The 23,884-nt window shown below is 53.6% G+C and overlaps 1 protein-coding gene across 3 annotated transcripts; it reads left to right on the top strand.

Annotated features, from left to right (window-relative positions):
* Positions 1-180: 180 nt before the first annotated feature.
* On the top strand, positions 181-23,620 carry Tmem143 (transmembrane protein 143). 3 transcript variants are annotated; one of them, XM_042700411.1, is made up of 8 exons: positions 181-262; positions 583-827; positions 2,193-2,297; positions 11,570-11,764; positions 13,171-13,301; positions 13,547-13,826; positions 21,583-21,772; positions 23,151-23,620. In XM_042700411.1, the coding sequence occupies exons 2-8, from the start codon at positions 609-611 to the stop codon at positions 23,363-23,365; spliced, it is 1,335 nt and encodes a 444-aa protein (XP_042556345.1). In that variant the 5' UTR covers positions 181-262; positions 583-608; the 3' UTR covers positions 23,366-23,620. The 3 variants fall into 3 exon arrangements, with proteins under 3 accessions (XP_042556345.1, XP_042556343.1, XP_042556344.1); XM_042700409.1 differs by having other exon boundaries at positions 211-258; positions 581-827; XM_042700410.1 differs by lacking the exon at positions 181-262 and having other exon boundaries at positions 299-827.
* The last annotated feature ends 264 nt before the right edge of the window (positions 23,621-23,884 follow it).

Raw genomic sequence — 23,884 nt, forward strand, 5'->3', positions numbered from 1 at the left:
ACACGGCTGAGGCGCATGCGCCTTGCCCATAACACCGAGGGTGGTGGTGCTGAAGGTTGGGGCACGCGTAATGAGCATGCGCATTCTGGATCGGGGGTGAAAAAAAAAAAAAAAAAACAAACAAACAAAAAAACCCCAAACAAATGGACCGCTCTCCAGAGCCCAGGGTTTTGCACATGCGTATTATTGCTGACTGAATCCTATCTGCGGCGGCTTTCTGCGCATGCGCAAGTCTCAATGACAGTCAAGCCTTGACTATAAGGTGAGGGGCGGGCTGGGGATTGCATGGCCCTGGGAGGGCGGCCCTGCATTCCCCTCTGTGGCCTTTCTGGGCATTTCTTATACTCCTAAGGTCCACCCCATCGGAAACAGTTATGCCACTACAGAGCTTTTTAAAAAGCCTGCAAAATGCCCCAGACCCTGAGACCTCTGACCCTAACCTGGGACTCAGGCCAGCTGATCAGTGCGTGGGGAGGGACAGGCCAAAGGGGGTTCAGGAGTGCGGGTCGGATAGGTTCTGCACCCCGCCTGGGGCAGCAGGACGTCGATGACATTTGACACTTGCTCATTTCCCTGTTTCAGGCTCTAAGGGGGAAAAGGGTGTGGCCATGTGGCTTGTGACCCAGGGGGTCAGGGGGCTCAGGGTCCGAGTATGGCCCCTTTTGCCCACGCTCCTCGGGACCCCACGAGCCTTGTCTTCTCTGGCGGACAAGATGGGGGTGTACCGCAAGATGTGGAACCCCACGGAGCCCCGCGACTGGGCTCAGCAATACCGCGAGCGCTTCATTCCCTTCTCCAAGGAGCAGCTACTCCGACTCCTGACACAGGTACCTCCGGGCCCCGGGTCCATGAGCCTGGGGACTCCGTTTCCCAGCATGCCCTGCGGCGGAGGGGCCCTGCATGCTAGGGAGCACTGCCATGACGCCTCCTGGGAGTTGTAGTTCAAGGTCCCCTTGGAGTGCCAAGTGGGCGGGAGGTTAATTGTTGGGGACAGGGTGGGCACTATCGCTCTGATGCAGACAGTAAGTTGTTTCCGGACTCAAGCTAGTTCAGGTGCTCTCTGGGGTGTTGTTTTTCTTTCTGTGAAATGGGTGTAACTATCCTGATCATCATGGTTTCCAGTACCTAATAACAAACATCCCTACAAAGTCGCTATACTGTAATCCTGACTATAATCGTGTTTGAGTTCTCATTCTATGGCACTGTGCCAAGCATCTGTCACATACTGAAGCGTCAGTACCACTATCCAGGTGGTACTGGCTTGCTCCATCCTGAGTGAGTGCTTCCTTACTTTCCTCACCCATCTTGGTAGCTGAATCCACCTTGTCCTAGTCTTGGTTCCATTCCAGAGCTTGAGCTCTGCCCTTCACCGTCTATCAGACTTGTTATTATAAAGGATTCCACTTATCTATTCAAAAATTACTAAGCACCTGCTGTTTGTACTGTCTTATACAAATAAATATACACTTACATATGCAAGAACATGTGTGTGTATGGACACATAATGTCATCATACACATATCCCTCACCCTCTGAGGAACAGTCTATGAGCCTGTGCTCATGAACAAACAGGCCTTTAGCCAGGTACCAGTGGCTCATGCCTGTAATCCCAGCTATTTAGGAGGCTGAGATATGAGGACTGCAGTTTGAAACAGCCTGGCCAGGAAAGTCTGTGAGACTTTTATCTCCAATGAATCACCAAAAAGTCAGAAGTGAAGCTATGGCTTAAGTGGTAGAGTGTTGGCTTTGAGTGGAAAAAGCTAAGGGACAGTGCGAAAGAGAGTAGAGAAAGTAGAGAAAGAGAGGAAAAAAGATAAGCTACCTATGTCTTCCCTTTGGTTCTGGAGACAACTCCCAGAATCAGCAAAAATAGCCTTGCTGGGGCTGGGAAGTTGGCTCAGTGGTAGAGTGCTTGCATCGCATGCATGAGGCCCTGGGTTCCATTCCTCAGCACCACATTAGCAGAAAAAGTCGAAAGTGGTGCTATGGCTCAAATGGTAGAGCACTAGCCTTGAGCTGAAGGGCTGAAGGACAGCACCCAGGCCTGGAGTTCAAGTCCCATGACTAACAAAACAAAAAAAAAAGTTAAGAGTCTCAGAGTTGTAATCCTATGTGTGGGTTGTTAGGAAAAGAGTTCTTCCTGTGGGTATGGGAAAAGAGGCCTAAAGAGGTTTTGCTTCTTGAGTTGACAGGAGTTCCACTCCAGCCCAGCAGAGAAAGCGGCGATGGAGGAATTTGCGGCGCATGTGGACTTCTGCACCCTGTTCCATTACCACCAGGTCCTGGCCCGGCTGCAGGTGAGGACAGACCCTTCCTGCCCTGCTGTGCTTGTGTGCTTGTTTGTGCATTTGGCATTCAGTCACCAGGGTGTGGGCAGTGAACGGGAGAGAGGCAGCCTGCCCTGCATGGAGCATCCATTCCAGCTGGGGTGACAAGAAATCAATACAGTGTATGAACTAGGCTGGGCACTGGTGGCTCATGCCTATAACCCTAGATACTCGGGAGGCTGAGATTTGAGAGCTATCTGAAAAATAAAAGGGAAAGGTCTGGGGGGACGTGGCTGAGGGGGCTGAGCATCTGCCTAATAAGCATGAGACCCCCAAGTTCAAACCCCATTACTCCCTTTCCCCCTCAGAAATGATGCTGGGTTGGATTCAGTTCCATAGAGAGCAATGAAATAGATATGCAGGAAAAGAGGAATGATCACCTGGTGCCCTGACCTGTCATCCCAGCTACTTAGAAGGCTGAGCTCTGATGATTATGGTTTGAAGCCAGCCAGGACAGGAAAATCCTTGAGACTATCATCTTCAATGACCTACCAAAAAAAAAAAAAAAGCTAGAAGTGGAGGTGTGGCTCAAGTGGTAGATCACTAGTCTTGAGAAGAAAAGAAAAGAAAAAAAAACTCACAGAACTCAGGGATTAGCCCAGGCTCTGAGTTCAAGCCCCAGGATTGAAACAAAAAAAAGATACCAGTGGCTCACGCCAGTAATCCTGGCTACTCAGGAGGCTGAGATCTGAGGATCACAGTTGAAAGCCAGACTGGGCAGAAAAACCAGTGAGCTCGTATCTCCAATACACTACTCAACCCGCCCCCCCCCTGAAAAACCCAAACCCCTCAAACTGAAAGTAGAGCTGTGGCTCAAGTGGTAGAGTATTAGCTTTGAGAAAAAAAAGAGTGGGGGAGCTGGGAAGGTGGCTCAGTGGTAGAGTGCTTGCTTCTCATGCATGAGGCCCTGGGTTCAATTCCTCAGCCCCACATCAGCAGAAAAAGCTGGAAGTGGCGCTGTGGCTCAAGTGGTAGAGTGTTCGCCTTGAGCTGAAGAGCTGAGGGACAGTGCCCAGGCCCAGAGTTCAGGCCCCAACAACACCATCAACAAAAAAGCTCAGGGACAGCATGCAGGCCCTGAGTTCAAGCCCTAGAATCAGTACCATAAAAAAAATAAATCAATAAATAAAGGCTGGGCGTCAGTGGCTCAGGCCTGGAATCCTAGCTACTCAGGAGGCTGAGATCTGAGGATCATGGTTCAAAGCCAGCCTGGGCAGGAAAGTCTGTGAGACTCATCTCCAATAAAGCACCAGAAAACCAGAAATGGTATTTGTGGCTCAAGTGGTAGAGCACTAGCCTTGAGCTGAAGAGCTCAGGGACAGCACCAGGCCCAGAGTTCAAGCCCCATGACTGGGAAAAAACAAACAAACAAACAAAAAACAGGAATGAGATGAGGGGTCTTGTTTTAGAACAGGTGGCAGGAGGTGGTTGGGGAAGGGCTCCCTGAGGAGGTGGGGGTGGGGGGAGGGGACTGAGGGAAGGGACCAGCCCTGATGCATTATGGGAGAGAGTGTTCCAAACAGAGGGAAGAACCAGGCCCAGAGTGGTGAGCGCATCTGGAGTGTTTGGGAACAGTAGAGTCCATGCTGCTGGAGGGAGGGAGGAAGAAGGGAGGACCCGGGGGAGACGAGGCAGGAGCTGGAGGCTGCTCTCCTGGGTCCTGGTGTCCAGGGTGAGACCATCCTCAGGAGAACTCCACTTTGACTGTGGGGAGACAAGGAAGGAGCTGGAGGCTGCTCTCCTGGGCCCTGGTGTCCAGGATGAGACCATCCTCAGGAGAACTCCACTTTGACTGTGAGCAAGTGGGAAGGAGAGGAGGGCTGGTGCTGATGAAGGTGTTGGCAGGGTGTCTGTGACTGCCTGCCGGTAGGTGGGAATGGCCATCAGGCCATAAGGCCTATTATGGCTTATTACATTGGTTCAGGGAGAGATAATGGAAGGGAGAGGGGGGAAGAGTGGCCTGATGCTGGTTGGAAGGTATCCACATTTTCTAGGGGGGGAAGAGAGGATGGGGAGATGTAGGCCCAGCTGCTACCTGCCGAGATACAGAGGGCCACTGTGGGGGTGGAGAGCCAGATCTCAGGGAAAAGGGACAGCTCAGTTTGGGCTGAGTTCTTGGAGCTGCTTATTTGGTCAGCCAGGTGCAGAGATGGTTGACAGTGAGCCATGCTTGTGCACGCCTTAAATCCCAGCACTTGGAAGGTGGAAGCAAGGAGAACAGAAAGTTCAAGACAAGCCTGGGCTCTGTGGTGACCGCTTGAGGCTTCTTCCTGCTTCATAGATGGCCAACCCCAGACAGGAAAGTCCTTGAGACTTTTCTCTCCAATGAACCAGCAAAAAGCTGAAAATGGAGCTGCAGCTCAAGTGGTAGAGCACCAGCCAACCTGGCAACAAACAAACAAAAATAAAGAGCAGACAGACTCTTAAGGGAATGCGCTTGAATTTACGAGGCAGGAGGTTTTCAGTGCATCCCAGGGCTGGGGCAGCTGCGGAGTCGGGGGTGGGGGTGGGGAGTGTGGGTGGGGGAGGGGAATGGGGGGTAGAGGGTGACAGAGGATGCTGGGACAGCCTGGGCAGGAAAACATCAGAGCAGCCTTGGTTCCAACACTGGCTGTGTGGTGACCCAGAGGCGGCCTCTCTCTGATCCTTGCTTCTCTTTCTTTATTCATTCACTGACTTTACTCCATAAATATTGATTGAGCGCCTGCTGTGTCTCCTTTATGGATGGAGGTCGGGCACAATAGGGGAGCAGGAGGGGTGTGTGTGTCTCTCTCTCTCTCTTCTGGGGGGGGTTCCTTCTGAGAGGAGAGAGGGACAGGATAGATCAGGCATGGGGACCAAGCTTCTAAGGATGTTTGTAACATCTTTCCATAATCTAGGGAGCTGAAAACAATAAAAATTGAGCTGGGCACTGATGGCTCACACCTGTAATCCTAGCTACTCAGGAGGCTGAGATCTGAGGATCTCAGTTCAAAGCCAATCTGGGCAGGAAAGTCCATGAGACTTTTTTTTTTTTTTGCCAGCCAGCCCTGGGCTTGAACTCTGGATTTGGGTCTCTGAGCTTCTTTTGCTCAAGGTGAGCACTCTACCACTTGAGCCACAACACCACTTCTGGCTTTTTCTGTGTATGTAGTACTGAGGAATCGAACTCAGGGCTTCATGCATGCTAGGCAGGCAATCTACCACTGAGCTACCTTCCCAGCCCTTCTGACTTTCTCTGAGTAGTTTATTGGAGATAAGAGTCTCATGGAGGGGCTGGGAAGGTGGCTCAGTGGTAGAGCGCTTGCCTTGCATGCATGAGGCCCTGGGTTCGATTCCTCAGTTCCACATAAGCAAAAAGAAAAATGCCGGAAGTGGCATTGTAGCTCAAGTGGTAGAGCGCTATCCTTGAGCTGAAGAGCTGAGGGACAGGGCCCAGGCCCAGAGTTCAGGCCCCACAACTGGACCCTCCCCCCCCCCCAAAAAAAAAAAAAGAGTCTCCTGGAGGGTTGGGAAGGTGGCTCAGTGGTAGAGTGCTTGCCTTGCATGCATGAGGTCCTGGGTTCGATTCCTCGACACCACATAACCAGAAAAAGCCAGAACTGGTACTGTGGCTCAAATGGTAGAGCGCTACCAGAGTTCAGACCCCATGACCGACAAAAGAAAAAAAAAAAAAGAATCTAGTGGATTTTCCTGCCTGGGCTGGCTTCAAACCTTGATCCTCATATCTCAGTCTCTTTTGTGTGTGTGTGTGTGTGTGTGTGTGTGTGAGGGGGGGGTGGTCCGGTCATGGGTCTGAACTCTGGGCCTGGGCGCTGTCCCTCAGCTCTTCAGCTCAAGGCTAGCACTCTACCGCTTGACCCATAGCGCCGCTTCCGGCTTTTTTTGCTTTTTTTCTGGTTATGTGGTGCTGAGGAATCGAACCCAGGGCCTCCTGCATGCAAGGCAAGCGCTCTACCACTGAGCCACCTTCCCAGCCCCATATCTCAGCCTCTAAAGTAGCTAGGATTATAGGTGTGAGCACCAGCGTCCAGCTGTATGAGATTCTTATCTCCAATTAACCACCTAAAAACTGGAAGTGGCACTGAGTCTAGCCTTGAGTGAAAAAGCTCAGGAACAGCACCGAGTCTCTGAGTTCAAGCACCACAAATGCCAAAAAGAAAAAGAAAAAAAACCCACATTATTCTCAGTTCCAGAGGCTCAAGGGAAACTCCAGTGTTCTCTCTCCTAGCTTCGCCAGAGTGCCAGTCATGGTGATTCTTCTTGGTGTTTGCTTGTTTATAGACAAGCACTCTACCACTTGAGTCACATGCTGTTAGGTCTTTTTAAAAATTGTTTTATGGGGCTGGGAAGGTAGCTCAGCAGTAGAGTGCATACCTTACAAGCATGAGGCCCTGGGTTCGATTCCTCAGCACCACATAAACAGAAAAAGCCGGAAGTGGCGCTGTGGCTCCAGTGGTAGAGCACTAGCCTTGAGCTGAAGAGCTGAAGGACAGCGCCCAGACCCAGAGTTCAGGCCCCATCACCGGCAAAAAATAAAAATAAAAATTGTTTTTTGGTCAGTCATGGGGCTTGAACTCTGGGCCTGGGCGTTGTCCCTCAGCTCTTCAACTCAAGGTGAGTGCTCTACCACTTGAGCCACAGCACCACTTCCATTTTTTTTTTCTTGTGGTTTATTGGAGATAAGAGTCTCTTGGACTTTCCTGCCCGGGCTGGCTTTGAACCACGATCCTTAGATCTTAGCCTCCTGAGTAGTTAGGATTACAGGCGTGAGCCACCGGCACCCAGCTCTGTTAGGTCTTTTTTAACTTTGATTTAGTTTTTGTTTTTGATATAACATCTCAGGTTTTGGCCCACTTGGATCTGTGATCTGGATCTGGACTGTGATCCTCCTATGTTTGCCTCCTGAGGCTGCATGGCTGACCCACCACACTTAGCCATGTTCTTTCCAAGTTGTCTCTATCTTCTCCTTTTGTTCAGGTGATATTGGGGTTTGAATTCAAGGCATCATGCTTGCTAGGCAGGTGCTCTACCCCTTGAGTTCCACCTGAAGCCTCTTTTTGTTATTTGTCAGATTGGGTCTTTTATTTTTATCTAGATTCTATTCCTCCTGCATAACTGGGATAACAGGCATGCAACCACACACACAGCTTATTGTGAAGATGGGGTCTTGTTAGCTTTTTGATGAGCCTGGCCTCAAACCACAATCTGTATTTTGTTGTTGTTGGTGGTAGTTGGTCATGGGGCTTGAACTCAGGGCCTACGTGCTGTCCCTGAGTTCTTTTGCTCAAGGCTAGTGCTCTACCATTTTGAGTCACAGTGCCACTTCCAGTTTTTGAGTGTTTAGTTTGAGATAAGGGTCTCACAGGGACTTTTCTGCCTAGTCTGGCTTTGAAACATGATCCTTAGATCTCAGCCTCCTGAGTAGCTAGGATGACAGGAGTGAGCCACTAGTGCCCAAACCACAATCCTTTTGACTTCCCTCCCCTCCAAGCAGCTGAGATTACAGGCCTGAGCCAATGTGACTGATCTTGTATTCAATTTTTAGAGAAGGTCTCAATATGTAGCACAGGCTGACCTCAAACTCCCAATCTTCCTGCCTTAGCCTCCTAAGTCCTGGGATTACAGGTGTGTGTCACCACTCCACCTGCATGGGAGGGGGTGTTTTGCAATTTTACTTGAGATAGTTAGGAGGGGCCTCCAGAAGGAGGTGACCTTTTTTTGGGGGGGGGGAAAGGGTTGGTCGTGGAGCTTAAACTCTGGGCCTAGGCTCTGTCCTTGAGCTCTTCAGCTCAAGGTGAATGGTCTACTACTTGAGCCACAGCACCACTTCCAGTTTTCGAGTGGTTTATTGGAGATAAGAGTCTCATGGACTTTCCTGCTCGGGCTGGCCTTGAACCATGATCCTCAGATCTCAGCCTCCTGAGTAGCTAGGATTACAGGCATGAGCTACCGGTACCCAGCAGGTGAGGTGACTTTTGAGCAAAAAAACTGAAGGAGGTGAAAAGCCAGCCAGATGCAAAGACCCTGAGGGTGAGGAGGAAGAGCCAGGAGGCCTGTGGCGGGGAGAGGAGGCCGTGGGAACCGCAGTGCCAGGGAGGCAGGAAGGAATTGCTTCCTTCGGTTCAGAGTCCAGAGGTGGCTGAGCAGAGGGGGAAAAGGTCGCCCTCTGGCGGCTGTATGGGGGACAGACAGGATGGCGGGATCCAGGCCAGGCCAGGTAAGGGTGAGTCAGTGTAGGGGAGGTGCAGTGCAGGGCCTGGCCAAGGCCAAGGGCAGGGTTCTGCGCAGGTGGCTGGTGATGCTCCCTTTGAGGCTTGTGTGCTCACACTAACCCTGACATGACAGGGCCTTTCCCACCAAGTCCCGGGGCTTGAACTCAGGGCCTGGGCACTGTCCTTGAGCTTTTTTTCACTCAAGGCTGGTATTCTATGCCTTCAGCCACAGCCCCATTTCTGCACGAAATTCATTGGAGATAAGCATCTCACAGAGCCAGTGCTGGTGGCTCACACCTTTAATCCTAGTTACTCAGAAGGCTTGAGATCTGAGGATCCAGGTTCAAAGCCAGCCCAGGCAGGCAAGTCTGTGAGCCTCTTATCTCCAGTGAACCACTAGAAAACCAGAAATGACGCTGTGGCTCAAAGTGGTAGAGTGCTAGGCTTGAGCACAGAAGCTCAGGAACAGTGCCCAGGCCCAGAGTTCAAGCCCTATGACTGATAAGAAGAAAAAAAAAGAGCTGGAAATATGGCTTAGTGGTAGAGTGCTTGCCTCGAATGCATGAAACCCTGGGTTCGATTCCTCAGTACCACATACACAGAAAAAGCCGGAAGTGGCGCTGTAACTCAGGTGGTAGAGTGCTGAGCCTTGAGCCAAAGAAGCTCAGGGACAGTGCCCAGGCCCTGAGTTCAAGCCCCAGGACTGGCAAAAAATATAAGTCTCATAGGCTTTCCTGCCTGGGCTGACTTCAAACTGTGATCTTGAGACCTCAGCCTCCACTTGAACCACATCCCAGCCCGTAGTTTATATTCTTGGCAGGGATGGGGTGGGGGGTTGATCCTCACTCCTAAGGACAGCGAGAGCCTTGGAAGGACTTTAGTAGTGGTGGAGGGGGCCAGATGTGTGATTTGGGTTCGCTTCCTAGTTGTGTGACCTGGGGAATTTGCTTAATTCTCTATACTTTGATTTCCAGATAAGTAAGGATGACTATAGTAATGTTTTCTTACTATGATTCCCGCATGGTGGGCAGACTGTACTTGACACATAGTTAGCATGGCATTCCTGTGCATGACAGCTGGGCATGTTAGTTCATGCCTGTAATGCCAGCAACTTAGAAGGCAGAAATAAGAGGATTGAGGTTCGAGGCTAGACTTAGAGGTTTGGGGGGGAAGTGAGACCTTTATCTCAACCAACAAACAGTGTGATGGTGTGTGCCTCTAACCCTGGCTATTGTGAAGGGCCTAGATAGGAGGATCCAGCTCAGAGGCTAGCCCTGGGGAGAAAAGCAAAGACTCCTGCCTGCCAAAATGACAATAGCAAAAAAGGGCTAAGGGCATAGTTCAAAGGGTAGAGCACCAGGCTGGCCAATAGGATGTCCTGAGCTCATACCCCAGTAATAATAATAAAATATAGAGGGAACAGTTGTCAGTGTGTGTGGGGGTGGGGGTGGGCAGGGCTGGTGGAGCGGGCAGGGTAGGGAGCAGCCATCATGTGCTCGGCCCCGGTTTCTGGCAGGGAGTCCTGTGTGGATGTGAGGGTCCCCGGGGGAGAACCAGGCTCAAGGACATTCAGGCTCTCAAGGTCACTCTGTGGGTCCTCGAGTTTGGCCTGGGAGGCCCTGTCTGCCAATCAGCATTGAAGGATCGGAGCATAGCCTGGGCTCTGTTCTAGTCCTGTGCTCCTCCAGCACCCCTCTCCCTCCCCCCACTCCATCCTGCCATCGGCCTTGCTGGAGAGGACTCACTGGGCTCTGGTCTGCCTTCTGTCTTCTGAGGCCCTGTGCCTCCCACCAGCAAACCTTGGCCCAGGCTGTTTGCCCCCACTTGGAACACTCTCCCTTGTCTCTCAGAATCAGCTGGATGTGGTGCCTTACCCTTGGGCTCCCAACTTCTCAGGAGGCAGAATTGGGAGGATCGAGGTCTGAGTCCACTGTAAGCAAAAGCGTGAGACCCTACCTGAAAAATAAACTAAAGCAAAACAACAACAACAAAAACAACAAATGGACCAGGCAATAGAAGGCCCTGAGATTAATAATCCATAGCACTGAGAAAAATAAAAATCAGACCTGGCTTTGGAGACTGGGCACATGGAGGCTGCTGGCCTTGTAGAGGCCAGTGCATCCCCATCTGGAACCAAGTCAACCCGAGGTTGACTGTCCACAGCCAGGTAGGCAGCTGGAAGTTCAACCCTTCTTTCTCCTTTTTCATCAGTTTGTTTTGGGGGAGATGATGGGTGTGTGTGTGGGGGGAGGGAGCACAGCGATTTGTGAGGGGTCTTGAGGGGTGGGGAAAAGATTCTGTTTTATTCCAAAGAGTAGGAAACTGGTGGGGACAGGGTGTGGTATGGGGGTGGATTCCTAACACCCCCACCTCCCGCCCAGTGCAGAACAGTCCAGAAGTGTTGAGGCAAAGCAGGGTGAGCAGAAGCCTGGGCCGCTGTTTAGTAGGACATGGGTGGCTTTGGAGAGGAAGATGGACTGGAAAGCAGTCAGGGCCGGGCACAGGTGGCTCATCCTGGAATCTCAGCTACTCAGGAGGCTGAGATCTGATGATTGTGGTATGGAGCCAGCCTGGGGTGGAAGAGTCTTCCAGATCTTATCTCCAATTAACCAGCAAAATGCTGGACTAGGGGCATGGCTCAAGTGGTAGAGCACCAGCTATGAGCAGGAATGGGAAGAGCTGAGTTGAAGTCCCAGAGAAAAAACCAAAATCAAAAAAGAAATGAGGCGGGTGCCGATGGCTCACACTTGTCATCCTAGCTACTCAGAAGGCTGAGATCTGAGGATTCTGAGGATCGAGGTTCAAAGCCAGCCTGGACAGGAACATCCGTGAGACTCTTATCTCCCAATGAACCACCAGAAAACCTGAAGGGGCGCTGTGGCTCTAGAGGTAGAGCACTGGCCTTGAGCTGAAGAGCTGAGGGACAGCAGAGTTCAAGTCCCACAACCGACCAAAAAAAAAAATGAGGACAGAGCTGCCATCTTCATTGCCCACACAGCCTATGACCCTGTGACCCTGTCCCCTCTTCCTCCCCCCCCCCCTCCACAGGCCTTGTATGACCCCATCAATCCTGACAGAGAGACCCTGGACCAGCCATCCCTCACAGACCCCCAGCGGCTGGCCAATGAGCAGGAGGTACTGCGGGCTATGGAACCCCTGCTGGCCCAGGCCAACTTCTCTCCGCTGTCTGAGGACGCCCTGGCCTATGCTCTGGTGGTCCACCACCCTCAGGACGAGGTGCAGGTACCACTCACCTGGGACCACTGTGGGGTGGTGTGGCTGGGCACTGCCATGTTGGCACACACAGTCTCTCAGTTTACTTCAGTGCCATCTAGTGGAAACATATCCTCAAGCTGGGTGTGATGCTGCATGCCTGTAATCCCAGATACTCAGGAGGTGGAGACTGGAGGATCAAGACCCAAGTTTTTGTTTTGGTTTGTTTTTTTGTCATGGAGCTTGGACTTTGGGCCTAGGCACTGTCCCTCTCTCTTCAGCTCAAGGCAAGCGCTCTACCACTTGAGCCACAGTGCCACTTCTGGCCTTCTGGTGGTTTATTGGAGAGAAGACTCTCACAGACTTTCCTGCCCTGGCTAGCTTTGCAACATGATCCTCAGATCTCAGCCTCCTGAGTAGTTAGGATGACAGGCGTGAGCCACTGGCACCCGGCTTACTTCCATGAATTTTTAAGCTGTAGCTGGGGAGGGAAGTCAGGGGTAAGCACCTGAGTAGTATGTGCAAGGCTGGGAGTTCTGCTCTGAGCTACCCACGTGCACACACGCACACACACACAGAGTACTTTGCAAGTCCTATTTCCTCACCTCTGATTGATTCTGGAATGTGAAACTGAGGAACAGTTTTGAGACATATTTTCTTTTTCTTTTCATTTTTTTGCCAGTCCTGCCCAGGGTTTGAACTCTGGGCCTGGGCAACGTCTCTGAGCTCCTTTTGCTCAAAGCTAGCACTCTACCACTTGAGCTACAGTACCATTTCCAGCTTTCTCTGAGTAGTTTATTGGAGATAAGACTCTCAAGGACTTTCTTACCCAGGTTAGCTTTAAACTGCAATCCTCAGATCTCAGCCCCGGGAGTAGCTATCCTGAGTACCTAGGATGATAGGAGTGAGCCACTGGTGCCTGGCAATATTTTCTTTTGTAGTTGCTTCTTAAAAAAAATAATAATTGAAATCCGGGCACTGGTGGCTCATGCCTGTCATCCTAGCTACTCAGGAGGCTGAGATCTGAGGATCATAGTTCAAAGCCAGACTGAGCAGGAAAGTCCATGAGACTCTTATCTCTAATAAACCACCAGAAAACTGGAAGTAGTGCTGTGGCTCAAGTGGTAGAGTGTTAGCCTTGAGGTGAAGAGCTCAGGGACGGCGCCCAGGCCCCGAGTTCAAACCCTACAACCAACAACAACAAAAAAATTGAGACATCTTCCAATCAGTGTCAGCTTAGATTCTAGGAAGTAGAGTAATGAAGTCATCTACTATGTGAGTGATGTGGTCCTTGTAGGGTGTACAGCCTGAGCAATGGTGAGGCTAAGGGACAAAGTGGGGGTGGAGGGGGAGCTGCTATGTCTGGGAAGGGGCCTCTGCCTTTGACAGCCCCGCCCATGGCCCATTGCTTCTGTTCCCCCCACACACCTTGGCAGGTGACAATCAATTTGGATCAGTACATCTACATGCAGTTCTGGGCCCTGGGCCAGCGCGTCGGGCTGTTGCCCCGTCTGTCCAGTGTGGGCTCCAAGCGCGGCTTCTTCACCAAGTTGCCTCCTGCAGAGAGGTGAGGGGGACCTGGTTCCCTGGCTGCAGAAGCAAGAGGGATCCCAGTTAGCCTTCAGAGGGGACTGACAGGTTGATGTTCAGCATGAGTATGTCTGGGCCCCTCCCACCATCTCCCCATTTTCCAAGGAAGGAAAATGAGAAATCAAGGTCCAGAGAGCGGAGGATAAGATTCCGATGCCCACCCCCTCCCACTCCCCACACCCACCCTCTGGGACACCTGCTGAATCTAGTTCCACTGGACAGGCGGTACTTCAAGCGCGTGGTTCTGGCGGCCCGCACACGCCGGGGGCACCTGGTCCTCAAGAGCTTCAAGGACACCCCCCTGGAGGGCCTGGAGCAGCTGCTGCCCGAGCTCAAGGTGCGCACGTCCATTGTGCGGCGTGCGCTGCTCAACCTCACGCTGCTGGTGTCCGGCCTGGTCTTCTTCGTCAACGTGGGCATGGTGGTACTGACCGACCTCAAGATGGCCACCTCCCTGCTGCTGCTGTTCTTTGCCATCTTCATGGGCCTGAGGGCCTCCAAGGTGAGCCCAGGCCTTAGTGGGGATTCGAACCTGGGTCTTGAACTTCCACACATAGTAATGAACACTCACAACCCCCCCCCCCCCAACCTTCTCATCATGACTACTTTTGTTGCATTCCCATTGGCTGGGAATGCACACCTAACTGCACAGACTTCTGGGAAATGTAGTCCAGTGGCGAGTCCCATCCAAGGGCCAGCAAGGGTCTGCTGCCTGATTGGCTAGCTCTATCATCATATCTAGCTCCTTCTCATTCAGCTCTTGCAGCCCTGCGTTTATTCCTACCCAGATTCTGGCTCTTCCTTCTGTTCGCGCACTGCTTTTCCTTGTTTTGTTTTTGGTTTTGTTTTTTGTTTAGCAGTACCTGGGTTTGAATTCAAGGACTCTTGCTCTTTTGGTATGAGCCATACCTCCAGCCCAGCTTTTCACTGGCTAATTAGAGATGGAGTCTCAAGGACTTTTCTGCCCCCACTGGCTCTGAACTGTGATCCTGTAGGTAGGTCTCAGTTCCTCGAGATGTGAGCAACTGGTGCTGGCCTGGTGCTGGCCTGCTGTGCCTTTTTTTTTTTTTTTCTTTTGTCAGTCATAGGGCTTGAATTCTGGGGCTGGGTGCTGTCCCTGAGCTCTTTAGCACAAGTGCTTGCTCAAGGCAAGCACTCTACTACTTGAACCACAGCACCATTTCCGGTTTTCTGGTGGTTCATTGGAGAATAGTCTCAAGGATTTTCCTTCCCTGGGCTGGCTTTGAACGGCGATCCTCAAATCTCAGCCTCCTAAATGACGAGAGCCACTGGCGCCCAGCTACAGTGCCTTTTCTTCCCTGGAGAGTCTTTATGTACCTCTCTTTTCTACCTTTTTTTTTTTTTTGTCAGTTATGGGGCTTGAACTCTGGGCCTGAGTGCTGTCCCTCAGCTCTTCAGCTCAAGGCGAACACTCTACTACTTGAGCCACAGTGCCACTTCCGGTTTTCTGAGTGGTTTATTGGCGATAAGAGTTTCACGACCTTTCCTGCCAGGGCTGGCTTTGAACCGAGATCCTCAGATCTCAGCCTCCTGAGTAGCTAGGATTACAGACCAGAGACTCCGGCACCCAGCTTTTTCTACTTATCTTGATAAGGGTTTTGTTTTTTTTCTTTTTCTTTTCCTTTTTTGCGCCCAGCTTTTTCTACCTATCTTGATAAGGGTTTTTTTTTTTTTTCTTTTTCTTTTCCTTTTTTTTTTTTTTTGCCAGTACTGGGGCTTGAACTCAGGGTCTGTGTGTGCTGTTTCTACGCTTGTTTGTGCTCAAGGCTAGTGCTCTACCACTTGAGCCACAGGGCCACCTCTAATTTTTTCTGAATAATTCATTGGAGATAAGAATCTCACAGACTTTCTTGTCTGGCCTGGCTTCAAACCGAGATCCTCATATCTCAGCATCTTGAGTAGCTAGGATTACAGGTGTGAGCCACTGGAGCCTGGCTCGATTTTTGCTTTTCAGTGCTTGCTTCATGCATACCAGGCAAGTACTGGTCTATTACTCAAGTCACATCCCCAACCCTTTCATTTGTGTTTTGTTATTATTATTACTATTATTGTACTGGAGTTTGAACTCAGGGCCTTCCACTTGGTCTCCATCTCTGGAGTAGCTGGGATTATAGGCGAGGGCTACTATGTCTGGCTAGTTGTGTAATCTGAAGCAAGTTCCTTAACCTCTCTGTGCCTCAAAAAAGTCCAGCTCATGACAGGCCCTGACTGTAGGAGTGCTGTGGGGATTCAATGAATCAGTATGCGTTTAGAGCTGAGGCCAGAGGCTGGCACGTAGTACAGGAAGTACTGTATGGGAGTTAGCTATTAAGATGATGCTAATGATGACTATTTGTTCCTGACTCTCTTTCCACCCTGGAGATCATTATCCCTGGGGGAGCTGAATACAGCCTCCTGGGCTGGAGCCCAAAGGAGCAGAATTGAGGAGTCTGGGATGGGGGCCCGGGAAATTGTATTTTTAACAAGCACCCTTCCTGATTCTGCTGCATGTGAGCGGAGGGTGGCGAGGGGCGGGGTCCCAGTGGGCATCCTGGGTTTGTGCTCCACCTGCTCAGGCCTGGGCCAGGTCTTGAGGCTGAGCTGGCCAGGAAAGGCCACCTTTTCCTGCTTCTCCCAAGGCTGGCACTGGCCCTAGGAGTATAGCCTGGTGAGAGGTGTTCTTTGTACCCAGTGTGTTCGTTCTCTTGCTGGCTCATTGGTTTTCAAGCTGTTTTTCAGCGTCTCTGACAGACTCTCAGCAAGACAGGTGATAAATCCTATAGATAAGAGCCAGGCTGTGCTGGTGGCTTCCAGGATGGGAAGGGGGGTGGGTGGGGGGATGGCAGGAGGCCCGGGGAAGGGGAGAGTCAGCGGGGCTGGAGTCCAGGGCATGGGGCTTTATCCTTTAAGGCAACAGGGAGCTGGGGCAGGCAAGATATAAAAGCAAGGGTAAGGCTGGAGGCAGGAGACCAGAGGGGAGTCCAGTACACTGAGGAGTCTGTGCTGAGTATAGTTCAGGACAGGCTGGTGCTCCTATTTCTCAGGGGTCTTGGGTTGGGGCTGGGGAGCCTGCCAGGCTGGGAAGGGTCAGGTCCAGGCTCAGGCCAAGGCCACGGATGGTCTCCTCCCCTCCCCTCCCCTCCCCTCCTCTCCCCTCCCCTCCCTGCTGTCCCTTCTCACTGGCTGGTGTCCTTCTTCCCCTCCATCGCTTCCAGATCTTCCCCTCCCACAGCCCTCTTTCCCTGTCCCTTCTTGTCCCCACCTGTACCCTGTCCCTCCACAGCCCCCATCCCTCCCCAGTCTTCCCCGCTCCCTCCTCCTCATCCCTCCCCATGTTCTCCCAGCTCCTCTTGGCTGAAGCTCAGCTCAGAGCCCCAGTGGGGTGCAGGCCCCCTTCTTCTGCTCAAGACCACTCCACATCTGTATTCTCTGCCAGCCATGAGCTGACCACAAGCCACCTGACCCTCCTGGCTGCCTAGCTGGCTTCCTTCCGTTCTCCGGCTGTGCCCTGTGCCCTGTGCTTTGAACTGCACCCCAGCCTTAGTGCATGACTGCCTGCCTGCCTGAATGCCTGCCTGCCTCCCTCACTCCCTCCTTCCCTCCCTTCCTTTCTTCCTTCCTCTCTCTTTCTGGCTTTTTTGTTTGTTTGTTTTGTAGGCAGCTGTGGGGCTTGAACTCAGAGCCTGGGTGCTGTCCCTGAGCTCCTTTGCTCAAGGTTAGCACTCTACCACTTTGAGCCACAGCTCCACTTCTGGTTTTCTGCTTGTTAATTGGAGACAAGAGTCTTACAGATTTTCCCACCTGGATTGGCTTTGAACTGCAATTTTCAGATCTTAGCCTCCCGCTTAGCTAGGATTATAGGCATGAGCCAAAGCACCTAACTTTTTTTTTTTTTTTGTCCTGGGTCTTGAAGTCTGGGCCTGGGTGCTGTCTCTCAGCTCTTGAGCTCAAGGCTAGCGCTCTACCACTTGAGCCACAAATACCACTTCTGGTTTTCTGGTGGTTCATTGAAGATAAGAGTCTCACACAGACTTTCCTGCCCGGCCTGGCTTTGAACCAGGGTCCTCAGATCTCGGCCTCCTGAGTAGCTAGGATGACAGGTGTGAGCCACTGGCACCCTGCTCTTTTTTTTTGGGGGGGGGGATCCGGTTGTGGGGCCTGAACTCTGGGCCTGGGCGCTGTCCCTCAGCTCTTCAGCTCAAGGCTAGCGCTCTACCACTTGAGCCACAGCGCTACTTCCGGCTTTTTTCTTTTTGCTTATGTGGTGCTGAGGAATCGAACCCAGGGCCTCAGGCATGCAAGGCAAGCGCTCTACCACTGAGCCACCTTCCAGCCCCCCCCTTTTTTTTTAAAGCAAATTTTTACTCTATATCTAGGTCATCTTCAAATTCATGATCCAACTGCCTCACCTTTGCAGGGCTGGGATGGGCGGGGGGGGGGGGGGGGGGGGAGGGAGGGAGGAGGGAAGCATGTGCAACCCTGCTTGGCAGTCAGGGGTCCTGTCTCTTCTTTCCTCTCCTCCCTGTCACTTTGGGACCTTCCAGTTCCCAGTGGGTCTCCTCTAGCCTACCCTGAGTATGACCCAAAATAGGGCTGTCCAGCTCACTGCTGACACCTGTGCTTTACCTCCATTCCGTGTGTGTGTGTGTGTGTGTGTGTGTGTGTGTGTGTGTGTGTGTGTGTGTGTGTGTGTGAGAGAGAGAGAGAGAGAGAGAGAGAGAGAGAGAGAGGGAGAGAGAGACACCTCTCCTCTGCCTGCTTCCTCTCTCTCTCTCTCTCTCTCTCTCTGTCTGTCTCTCTCTCTGTCTCTCTCTCTCTCTGCCACTGCAGGAGGTTTTTTTTCTTCACATTGCAATGTCTCCACCCCCCTCTTGAGCCACCCTGCCCACCCGGCCACCCTCTGCCCAGGCAGCCTGGGAGCCTAGAGCAGCAGAGGCAGAGGAGATGAAGTCTCCCACAGACAGTTTTCTTTCTCATGCTGGTACTGGGGCTTGAACTGAGAACTTAGGTGCTGTCCCTTTGCTGGAGGCTAGCCCTCTACCACTTGAGCCACAGCTCCATTTGAGGTTTTTTGGTGGATAATTGGTGATAAGAATCTCATGGAGGGTTGGGAAGTTGGCTCAGTGGTAGAGCACTTGCCTTGCATGCCTGAGGCCCTGCACCACATAAGCAAAAAGGAAAAAAAGCTGGAATTGGAGCCGTGGCTCAAGTGGTAGAGTGCTAGCCTTGAGCTGAAGAGCTGAGGGACAGCGCCCAGGCCCAGAGTTCAGGCCCACGACTGGCCCCCCCCCCCCCCAAAAAAAAAAAAAGAATCTCATGGAGGGGCTGGGAAGGTAGCTCAGTGGTACAGCGCTTGCCTTGCATGCCTGAGGCCCTGGGTTTGATTCCTCAGCACCACATAAGCAAAAAGTAAAAAGCTGGTGGCTCAAGTGGTAGTGCACTATCCTTGAGCTGAAGAGCTAAGGGACAGCACCCAGGCCCAGAGTTCAGGCCCCAGGACCGGACCCCCCCAAAAAAAAAGAATCTCATGGAGCTAGGGGCTGGTGGCTCATGCCTGTCATCCTAGCTACTCAGGAGGCTGAGATCTGAGGGTCATGATTAGAAGCCAACCCTGGCAGGAAAAGTCCATCTGAGTCTCTTATCTCCAATAAACTACTCAGAAAAAGCCAGAAGTGGCACCTTGGTTCAAGTGGTAGAGTGTTAGCCTTGAGCAAAAGAAGCTCAGAGTGCCTAGGCTCAGAGTTCAAGCCCCAGGACTGGGGGAAAAAAAGTCTTATGGACTTTCCTGCCCAGGGCTGGCTTGGAACTGGGATTCTCAGATCTCAGTTTCCTGAGTAGCTGGGATTACAGGCATGAGCCATTGGCACCCTGGCTTGTTCCTAGGCCTGGGGTCCTGAAAGGGCTGGGCTCTCAGCTATTGTGGTCGACCTGGGACATCTGGGGGCCTGGGGGAGCCCTAGGAGAACCTTGGAGATGCAGGATCACTTCTGCTAGTAGGAGCAGGGGAGACTGAGGCAGGAGAGGAGGGACCTGAGCCAGGGCAGAGCAGGGGTAGCAGGATGAGGCTGGGGTCTCCCTGGCTGGGGAAATGGCGGTCGTGGGTGGGTGTTGAAGGGACCATCCAGGTGGCAGGTGCTCCCCAGGGAGACTGCTCATCCACGTAGTGGGCGGCGACTCGGCTCAGCAGCTCAGCCCCGGGGACTGGGCCAGACGCAGGCAGAAAACCTAATGCATTTTCCACACCAGCCAGACGCTCCCTAGCTTGCTGTCCCCGCATGGCACCCAGCGTGGAAACGGTGATTGGTTCCAGGGTGGGGAATGGAGCGAAGGCCGCACACAACCCTGAGTGGCCCATGCCAGAGATATCTGGCTGTCTTGGCATCAGAGCTGGCTCACCTGAGACCTGTGGACACAGTGGGGTAGGCTGAGAGGCCAGGCTATCTCTGTCCCTAGTGGCTGTCAGCTACCTCTGCTAGGCCAGGCTCTGTCCTGTGTTGAGTCCCGGAGCCAGCTTGACCTTGGGGATGGGGCTCCGAAGGGCTTAAAGCTACTAGGGCCCTGCCATCCTTGAGCCTGATACCCAGCTCTGGCGGCCAGACCCAATGGCCTGGAGCTCATTTTGTTGGTGAGTGGAAGGCTCCAGGCATTGCTTTCCAATATGGATGTGAAGGGCTCAGGGGGAGGGTCACCAAGGAGTATAAGCAAGGAGGACAAAGGGCAGGAAGGGGACAACTGGACTGCCCCTCCTCCACCATCTCCCCTGCCCCTTGTGCCGGGGATGAACCTAGCACTTCAATTTATATTTACTTACATTATTATTATTATTGTTGTTGTTATTTTGCTCGTCCTAGTACTTGAACTCAGGGCTTGGGCACTGTCAGAGCTTCTTCTGCTCCAGGCTAGCACTCTACCACTTGAGCCACAGTACTACTTCTGGCTTTTCCTGAGTAGTTTATTGGAGATAGAGTCTCACAGAGCCGAGCACCGGTGGCTCACACCTGTCATCCTAGCTACTCAAGAGGCTGAGATCAGAAGATTGAGGTTTGAAGCGTCTGGACAGGAAAGTCCGTGAGACTCTTATCTTCAATAAACGACCAGAAAACTGGAAGTGGCACTGTGGCTCAAAGTTGCAGAGCACTAGCCTTGTGCAAAAATGCTCAGGGACAGTGCTAAAGCCCTGAGTTCAAGACCCACAGCTGATGGGGAAAAAATGCCTCATAGACTCACAGACTTTCCTGTCTGGGCTGGCTTCGAACTGTGATCCTCAAATTTCAGTCTCCTGAGTAGCTAGAATTACAGGCATGATCCACTGGCACCTGGCTTCATTTTTATTTTTGGTGGTTCCAGTGTTTGAACTAAGGGCCCCATACTTTCTGGGCTTGCTTGCTCATGGCTGGTGCTCTACCACTTGAGCTACACCTCCAGCCTGGCTTTGTACTGGTTGTTTTGGAGATGGAGTCTCCTGGAATTTGCTGTCCAGGCTGCTTTCGAACACTCTGCCAGATCTCAGCCTCCTGAGTAGCTAAAATTACAGCAGGAGACAGGCCTGGCAATGATTGTAAATCTTCTTCCATTATGGAACAGTTCAAAGGCTTGCAGAAATAGAACTGTAGAATGAATTCCCATTCAGCATGCAGTTAGCAGTCATCTTATTTCATCTGAAGGCCTCTCCCCACCCCTCCCCACCCCCACCACTGAATCATCTCCAAGCCAAGCCACTATTTAGACAGGTCACCTGGAACTACTGAAGTATGTCCATAAAAAGTAACCACTTGTTATTTGTAACAAACTTCCAAGGCGAAACCCCCTATTATTTGGAAATCTTTGAGCAAAGCCATTAATCCATGATGCCATCACAGAACAAAAAATGTGCTTAAAAACGCAGCCTGGAACCGGCAAGTTAGCTCGTGCCTGTGATCCTAGCTGCTTCCAAAGCAGAGATGGGAGGATAACGAACGATTCAGGGGCAGAAACGTTCGAGAATCCACGTGGACTAGCGGCTGGGCACTGGGCACAGTGTCACCGTGGTGCACACCTCACACCTGCAATCCGCACACTCGAGAGGCAGGAAGGGTTCGAGGCCAGCCTGGGGTACGTGTGGAGATCCTGGAGGCCCAAACTGACAAGGTCAGGGTAGCCACAGTGGGGACCCCCCAAGGGGGCGGGCCCTCGCTAAGCCCCCCCCCCCTTGCTGTCTCTCCCTCCCTCTCCCTGCCCCCCCCACCCGCCTTCCTCGCCCTCCCCCCTCGCCCCCCCAGATGTTCGGGCAGCAGCGCAGCGCGCACGCGCTAGAGCTGGCGCACATGCTGTACTTCCGGAGCACGTCCAACAACTCGGAGCTGCTCAGCGCGCTGGCGCTGCGTGCACAGGAGGAGCACGCCAAGGAAGCGCTGCTGGCGCGCAGCTTCTTGACGCGGCGGCCCGGGGGCGCGCACGGCCCGCCCGAAGGTAGGCCACGCCCGCCAATTCTCAGGCCACGCCCAGCATCCAGTTTCCATGCCCCGCCCCCATTAGAGTGGCCTCGCCCACCAATAATAGGACCCCCTGGCATCGGGCCCCGCCCCCGGACGCGGGCCGCGTCCCCCGGTGCCACCACCTCCTTCCGTGACCGCCCTGGGCTAGACCAGAGCTTTGCGAGGAGGACCGACCCCCAACCCAACTTCTGATCCTGGCTTTAATGTGACGACCCCCGCTCTCGTTCTTGAGTCCCTCTCGACAAGGGGCCTGGGTCACGCCCTCGCCTGCCCTCCTTGCTCTATGCGACCCAAGACACCTGGGCTCTGAGCTCCGGGATCTCCATTTTCTGGCTGGTTTCCGGACTGAGCCCTCCCGGCCTCGTTCTGCTCCCCTCGGACTTGCTTGTACTCCTCCCCGGCTTGCTTCTCCCCTCTGCCGTGCCCGCCAGCCGGGACTACCACCCCTGCCTCTCCCCCTCCACGCAGCCTCTCCCCCTCCACCCCCACCTCTGCCCCTCCACCCCCACCTCTCCCCCATCCAGCCTCTCCCCCTCCACGCAGCCTCTCCCCTTCCACCCCCACCTCTCCCCCTCCACCCCCGCCTCTGCCCCTCCAGCCCGGCCTCTCCCCCTCCATCCCCGCCTCTGCCCCCCTCCACCCCCACCTCTCCCCCATCCAGCCTCTCCCCCTCCACGCAGCCTCTCCCCTTCCACCCCCACCTCTCCCCCTCCACCCCCGCCTCTGCCCCTCCAGCCCGGCCTCTCCCCCTCCATCCCCGCCTCTGCCCCCCTCCACCCCCACCTCTCCCCCATCCAGCCTCTCCCCCTCCACGCAGCCTCTCCCCCTCCACGCAGCCTCTCCCCTTCCACCCCCACCTCTCCCCCTCCACCCCCGCCTCTGCCCCCCTCCACCCCCACCTCTGCCCCTCCACCCCCGCCTCTGCCCCTCCAGCCCGGCCTCTCCCCCTCCATCCCCGCCTCTGCCCCCCTCCACCCCCACCTCTCCCCCATCCAGCCTCTCCCCCTCCACGCAGCCTCTCCCCTTCTACCACCCCACCTTTCCCCCTCCACTCCCGCCTCTGCTCCTCCATCCAGTTTCTCCCCTCTCCACTCCCGCCCTCTCCTCCACCACCCCTGCCTCTCTCCTCCATCCCACCTCTCCCCCACCACCCCTGCCTCTCCTTCACCACCCGGGCCTCTCCCCTTCCATCCCCCGCCTCTCCCCCACCACTCCAGCCTCTCCCCCACCACCCAGCCTCTCCCTCACCACTCCTGCCTCTCTCTACCCAGCCTCTCCCCCACCACCCCTGCCTCTTCCCCTCCACCCAGCCTCTTCCCCTCTCTCCCCCGCCTCGCCTCTCCCCCTCGCAGAGACCTCCCGGTGGCTGCAGTCAGAGGTGGAGAGCTGGCTTCTGGCTCAGACGGGTTGTGACGTGGCCTTCAACGGAACTCGGGCCCTGGCCCACCTGCAAGCCCTGACCCCCAGCATCGGGCGGTACCCTTCCTCGGGTTTCCCCAAGCTAGACCCCTTGGTTGCAGCCCCTTCCGAGTCCCCCCCGGCCATCCCCAGCAGTAGGGACCCCTGACCTGCCCGGGTCGGGGCCAACTGGGGCTGGGAACCAAGCCCCGCCCTCACCGCGACAGGCTGTCAATCACAGCTACTTCGGACTTCGACACTTTCTGACTCCTATTACTGACAGACAATTACTACTTTTGCTACGCTGTATACTTAAAGCAGCCAATCCAGGCAGCCGGCAGTTGCTAGGCAACCCCATCTCCTAGGAGCAGCCAATCAAAACTAGCTCGGCTTCGGTGCGATTCCTTAGTCCTTCCCCCCCCCCCCCCCCACACACACATCCAAACTGTGGTCAGGCTGAGGAAGGGAGGTGTCGGCTATTCACAGCTGTTCAGCTCTGACTTCTCCAAAACACGAGCTGAGCCGTGAAAGCTATTCCGAACCCTCGAGGGCATCTATCAATCTATCAATTGCCATCATTTTAGCCGGCTCTGGGCAAGATGTTCATCAAATGCCCCTGGGCGGGGCTTAGCCAGAAGCCAATGAGAGACCCTGGGCAAGATGTCCATCAAATGCGGGGTTTAGTCCA

The sequence above is a fragment of the Dipodomys spectabilis genome, unplaced genomic scaffold, assembly GCF_019054845.1.
Source record: "Dipodomys spectabilis isolate Male_0828 unplaced genomic scaffold, ASM1905484v1 ptg000266l, whole genome shotgun sequence".
In the NCBI taxonomy this organism is placed as follows: Eukaryota; Metazoa; Chordata; class Mammalia; order Rodentia; family Heteromyidae; genus Dipodomys; species Dipodomys spectabilis.

Coding starts and splice junctions, on each gene's coding strand:
- Tmem143 (XM_042700411.1), top strand. CDS start 609: ATGTGGCTTGTGACCCAGGGGGTCAGGGGGCTCAGGGTCCGAGTATGG. Junction 13,302..13,546: donor AAGTTGCCTCCTGCAGAGAG/GTGAGGGGGACC, acceptor TCCACTGGACAG/GCGGTACTTCAAGCGCGTGG. Junction 13,827..21,582: donor TGGGCCTGAGGGCCTCCAAG/GTGAGCCCAGGC, acceptor TCGCCCCCCCAG/ATGTTCGGGCAGCAGCGCAG.